Source organism: Microtus ochrogaster, chromosome 8 (genome assembly GCF_000317375.1).
Source record: "Microtus ochrogaster isolate Prairie Vole_2 chromosome 8, MicOch1.0, whole genome shotgun sequence".
Taxonomy (NCBI): domain Eukaryota; kingdom Metazoa; phylum Chordata; class Mammalia; order Rodentia; family Cricetidae; genus Microtus; species Microtus ochrogaster.
Window position 1 is genome coordinate 53,571,306 of NC_022015.1, and position 5,523 is coordinate 53,576,828.

At 48.3% G+C, this 5,523-nt stretch overlaps 1 protein-coding gene across 5 annotated transcripts in view; it reads right to left on the bottom strand.

Annotated features, from left to right (window-relative positions):
* Nucleotides 1-1,447: 1,447 nt before the first annotated feature.
* Nucleotides 1,448-5,523, bottom strand: part of Tjp2 (tight junction protein 2) — a 95,476-nt gene continuing 91,400 nt past the window's right edge. For all 5 annotated transcript variants that reach the window (XM_013348097.2, XM_005352076.2, XM_026781462.1 and 2 more), the window contains 3 exons: nt 4,306-4,614; nt 2,805-2,893; nt 1,448-1,938 (listed from right to left, as the gene is read on the bottom strand). In XM_013348097.2, coding sequence (XP_013203551.1) covers nt 1,779-1,938; nt 2,805-2,893; nt 4,306-4,614 — 558 coding nt within the window. In that variant the 3' untranslated portion in view covers nt 1,448-1,778. The remainder of the gene's footprint in view (nt 1,939-2,804; nt 2,894-4,305; nt 4,615-5,523) is intronic.

Consider the following 5,523-nt stretch of genomic DNA (forward strand, 5'->3'; position numbering starts at 1 on the left):
GTGCTTCCCTGTGTGGGAGGACCACTCTTGATAAAACGGGAAGCAGAGAGACTAGAGGACAGAGTGCAAAGCCAGCACGGCTTCAGGGATCTCTACCTGTGGGTCCCACAGAGATGCTGAGTCCTGTCCCACCCTGACTGGCAGTCAGAGAGGGTGAGCTGATTTTTGCTCTTTCAAAGTTTCTGACAACAGATGTGGCTACAACCAAGAGCTTCTGACCTAGGGTGTAGTTAATCAGTATTTTGGATATAGAGGCGGGTGGGCTCCAGCTGGACCAAAGGTGGGCGATTTCAAGTTTATTCCTCATGTTAACGAGGCCTGTTGCCTCCCCACCCCTTTTGGAGCGAAGCATATAAGCGTGTGGAAAATAAACGCAGTGGCATTCGGCATTCGCTGAATTTCCCTCTCAGTGCTGTTCTGTTTCTGTCTCTTATTTCTCACATCTCTGTTCCTTTTGTTTAATAATTCTAATCCTCACGCTTCTACCCTGGAACGTATGAATTCAAGGCTGGTCTCCAACATCTCACAGACACGCAACAGACACGTACGAATAAGTAACCGGAGGAAACACCCCTAAAATGATCAGGGCTGTGATGGAGTACCTTATTTTATTCTTCATGTGACTCCATTTCCCAACGTTCAAAGATGAGCAAGTTCTACAGTTAGTTCAGTGCCTTGGAGCACTTGTTCTTGTATAGAACCCAGTGCGAAGTCCCAGCACGCACATGGCGGCTCACAACCCATCCCTAACTCCAGTTCCAGGGGGATTCGGTGGTCTCTGACCTCTGTAGGCACCAGGCACACATGCAATGCACATAGATGCACACAGGAAAAACATTCACACACATTTTTTTAAAGTATTTTAAAAACATTTTAACTAAAATAAATCAACAAGGCCAGGGGTTCAGTGGTGGAGCACCCCTCTGCACACACAAGGACCCTGAGCTCCATCTGAACACTGCCCCAAAAGGAAGGCGTATAGAAATTTACCACAAATCTCATTCTTGACTATCATGTACTCCTTTTTATTAAATTATAAAATCGCTTGATGTCAGTACATACACTGATATAAAGGAAATAAAATACCCTTTTCTCAAGTATCTGCCTGTGGAGCACATGGTTTTAAACAAACAAACAAACAACAGGAAAAAACTCTAGACTAACTTCCTGGCCTCCGAGCTATGATAGCTGACAAACTCCCAAGTGCAGCCATCCTATGTACAGTCAGAATTTCTGGGAAATACTATAAAGACAACACCCTGAAAAGATGGCATGATGCAGAGGGACAGTTATAGCTGCAAAACTGGTATAAAAATTTAGTCAAAATAAAGTTTTAGCTTTGCGTAAGCTTCAGGAAAGAAAACTTAAGACACATCTTGTCAAAGGCACTTCGAGAGTTGTAATAAAATACTTCTGAATTTTGTTTGAGGCAGAGTACTTTTTTTTGAACTCCTTTTTCATACCTGCCTCACACTGAAGCAATGTTGGAAGGCATCTATGAATGAGGAAAAATAGTTATTGCTCCTTAATATACATATTAAAAATACAGAGAGATTAATACAGATTTTGGTCCACACCAAAGCAAGTAACAGTGTCAAGACTGTAGTGTTTCTCTTCATTCTGAGGAAAAAGTCATAATCGGCTCTACCCCAGTCCCACACACAGAGCCTCCGGTTGATCATCCGTGCTGTCTGTTGCCTGGGTCCCCACCATATCTCTGCAGTGCACTTTAGGTGGAGATCTCCAGGCTGGCCTCCCAGGAGTCCCTGCGCAGCCGTCTACAATTCCGTGTCTCGGTACCGGGAGGGCTGGCTGTAGTAACCCCGCTTTGAGTGCGCTGCCAACTGCTGGCGGTATTCCTCTTCCTCCTGGTCACTGCCATAGCTGGTGTCCTGGTAAAGTCTAGACGAAGCTTTCTGTGGCTCTGGAGGTCTAGAACTAACAAAATGGGGGTATCACATACAGCCCGCATCATCCAGCTGCCCACCGGGCCACTGAAGCTATAAGCCCAGCAGGCTGACTTCCTGAGCACATTCTACCACCAGCCAGGGCACTGCCAGTCTCTTCAGGTTCACGGTATGGGTCAAGGCCGAGGCCTATTTGGCCAGCTATACATTGTCTGAACTAACATAGAAGGCTGTACCCGTTGCGTTCCCCACTCCAGCCTCACTCAGTAGAGTTCTCTGCCAGCGTCAAACCAATTACACCAAGTTTCCTGTCAAGATCAACTTGGTCAACTGTGTTGGCATTCCAACAGTGATCTTCGTGCCCTCCACTTTTCAGGGCTTTCAAACAGGACTCCAGCTTCCAGAAGTGGGAAACAACAGAGAAGGATACTGCCCGTCACAGCCCTTCAGACCTAGTTGGGCACAAGTGGCCTGATTATGTACGGTGATACTAAGGAATTAAGGAGTTTGGCTAAAAGCCAGTAAACATTAGTGACAAAGAGTAAACACTAGTGACAAAAGAATACTAAGTCCTAAAAATTACACTCGTGTGCCCTCCTAACACAATATAAGGCTCCAGTGTGCCAGAAAGCTTTGGGCACACAAGGCAAGTGACCAGGCACTTCTGATTCTTTGACACAGGATCTCTACATAGCCCTGCAGGCTGTCCTGGCACTCAGAGAGATCCACCTGCCTCTGCCTGGCGTTTGGTTTCTGTAATCTTAATGGTTAAGTTTTAACTGACGGCCTGGAGAGGGAACTCTCTCAGGGCTCTGTCATCAGGGTAGGGCAAACTCCTCCAATCCAAATGCTGAAGAAGCCTCCTCCTCTGGCCTCCAGCCGCGGAACAGCCCTTACCTCAGGTGATGCGGGGGCAGGCCGGCATCTGGCTTGGGGGGTTTGATAGGAACCGCATAGATGTCAGGGTGCTTCTGAGCGATTTCAATCTGTGGTAGTTAGGACACAGAAGGAGAGAATGGGTGACCGTACGGTTCTCTCGCTGGTCACCTGCAGACCCTACCTAGCCCCACCTCCTACCACCTTTTCACCCAGTCCATTTCCAGACAAAGAAAAAGAGATGGGAGCCTGTTTCTGTGGCTGGGTGGGGTCCCATGGGACGTGACAAATGGTGAGGACCGAAGCATGGGCAGGAGCCCTGAGTAGTACACTCAGGTAAGTGATTTGACGAAAGGAACCAATACCACCTGACTCCGCGTATGTGAGGCCCCTAAACCATCAGATTCAGAGAGCAGACAGAGAATGGTGTGGTAGTGGCTGGAGGGGGGAATGGGGAATCCCTGTCACCTTAGTGCAGTTCCCTTGGGAACTGAGAAAGTTCCCGAGAGTACACGGTGGTGGTGGGGTGCACAGTGATGCAAACGTTACTTTACGCCACTGAGCCACCCGCTTAAAGAAGGCCAAAATGATAACTTTTATGTACAGTAGGACTTTTAGTCCAGCTACTCAGGAGACTGAAGTTGGAGCATGTCCTGTGCCTGTCACCCTGGGCGACATCAACAAGGTCTCAAGAAACGGAGGGGTGGGTAGGTGAGGAAACGCGTGCCTTGTCCCCCCGTTTTGAAGGAAGGCCTCACTATGCCACCTAGTCCCCACGCTGATGGATCACAGTGGGGCTTCCACGTCTGGCATCACTCGATTTCTTCGATACTGAAATGTTTCATGTGCACTTCAAATCTTCAAACGGCTTAAAAGAAACTACAGCCTACAGGCCCAATGGCCGCTAATATCCTATGGCAAATCTGGGAACATTATGAGAGACTTGTGGACCCCACAGCCACGGTCCAGCTAAAATAACTCCTGAGGGACACTGACTCTCACTCTCTATCCCGGACCAGGACACACAGATCTGAACCACGGAGAACTGAAGCTTGCAAACAAGGACTGTTGGGGTTTCCTTTTCTTTCTTTTTTCTTCCTTCCTTCCTTCCTTCCTTCCTTCCTTCCTTCCTTCCTTCCTTCCTTCCTTCCTTTCTTTTATTGGCTTGTGTTTGTTTTCTAAGACAGGGTATCTCTGTATAACCCTGACTGTCCTAGAACTCACTTTGTAGACTATACTCATGTTGGCCTCAAGCTCACAGAGATCCACCTGCTTCTGCCTCCCAAGTGCTGGGATTAAAGGTGTGCGCCACCACACCTGGCTCTGTTAGGCTTTCTTGATTGGAAGCAAAAAGGAAATGCTGTCGGCAGGCCATCTGAAAACGGCACACAGAACTGTGCAGATGACTTCCTGGCGTGATTCCGGCGCTGGGAAAAGGGCTATGTGCCGCTACACTGAGCGCAGATGTCTTGAAAACTCTCCTGGGGGACGCTAAGATGCTCGGGTTGTTTAGAACACTTACCCTCGCGTTCTGCGCTTCTTGGAGCTCCTGCATCCTCTGTAATTTTGCCTTGTGGTCCATCTTCTCGAATATTTTCACTCTGCCCAGGACTGACCTGGGAGCATCTTCCTGCTCCTCGGTGCTCTCCCCCACCTCTTCGCTCTCGGGCGCAGGGACGGGAGTGGAAGGCTTCAGGATGGATCGCCCAAAAGTAGGTTTCACTGCAACAGGCGGAGGGCACCCTTTGGTCGATCCCCCCGAGATTTCACTGCCAGCCACGGGGTTCGCCTTGGAGTAGTTGTACGGTTCTTCTCTGTTCTGGCTTCTGGCCTGGAATAGAGCAGTATCACGCCTTACGACCGTGGGCTTTCAGCTTATTCTCATAACTACATTAGTGATTTAATATGTCGTGTTTCCTGATCAGTTTCCAAAGGTGGGCAACATAACCATCTTTACAAAGAACCAAATATGACAGGGTCAACAACAGCCACCGATTAGGCACCGTGAGCCCTGCCTGAGGATGACAGAGGTGCTGGCAGAGGTGGACAGCCAGTGAGAGCTAGAGGTAGAACAGGCCCACCTAATTTCATAGCAGAGATGATCGGAATCTCACAGAAGACCTCAGAAGAAATCAAAAGTCAGTTTTTCTGAGGTCAAGCTACATGGAGGGTAGGAGCCTGGGCCAAAAAGTGAGACCTGTGCTTGGCTGTGGGGCAGTGACCCTGAGCTCGGGTGGGGTGAGCTAGGCAGAGCATCACATGAAGGGCCACTGCTCCTTCAGGGTCAATCCTAGCCCTGCTGCAGGTCTGCGGCGTGGAGTTATGTAAGGTCACTAATTACGGCTGACAGCTTACACAGCCACCATTTTCTTCTCATCTAAATGACTGGGTTACAAAAAAATTCACTGAGCAATACGGAAAAGTCCATTGAAAGATTGTGATCTGGGGCAATAAACCACACACAATGGGGCCCTTAGGTTGATTCTATTCTAGATAATACTTTATTAATTCAACAAATTAAGATGCTTTTGTTTGTAGTGAGAGGCGTTCTGCACAACTGCAATGCCTGTTCTGCTCAGCAGACCACCAGTTAGGCTCCTCTGGGGCATCCACATTAGAGCGTGGGTCGGAAACTTTCGCTGGATAGAAAATGGAAAACATCCTGATTGTAGCATGTGGCCCTTGACCACAGTTCACTTTGTTACAAAAAAAAAAAAAAAACCAAAACCCAAAAATCAAA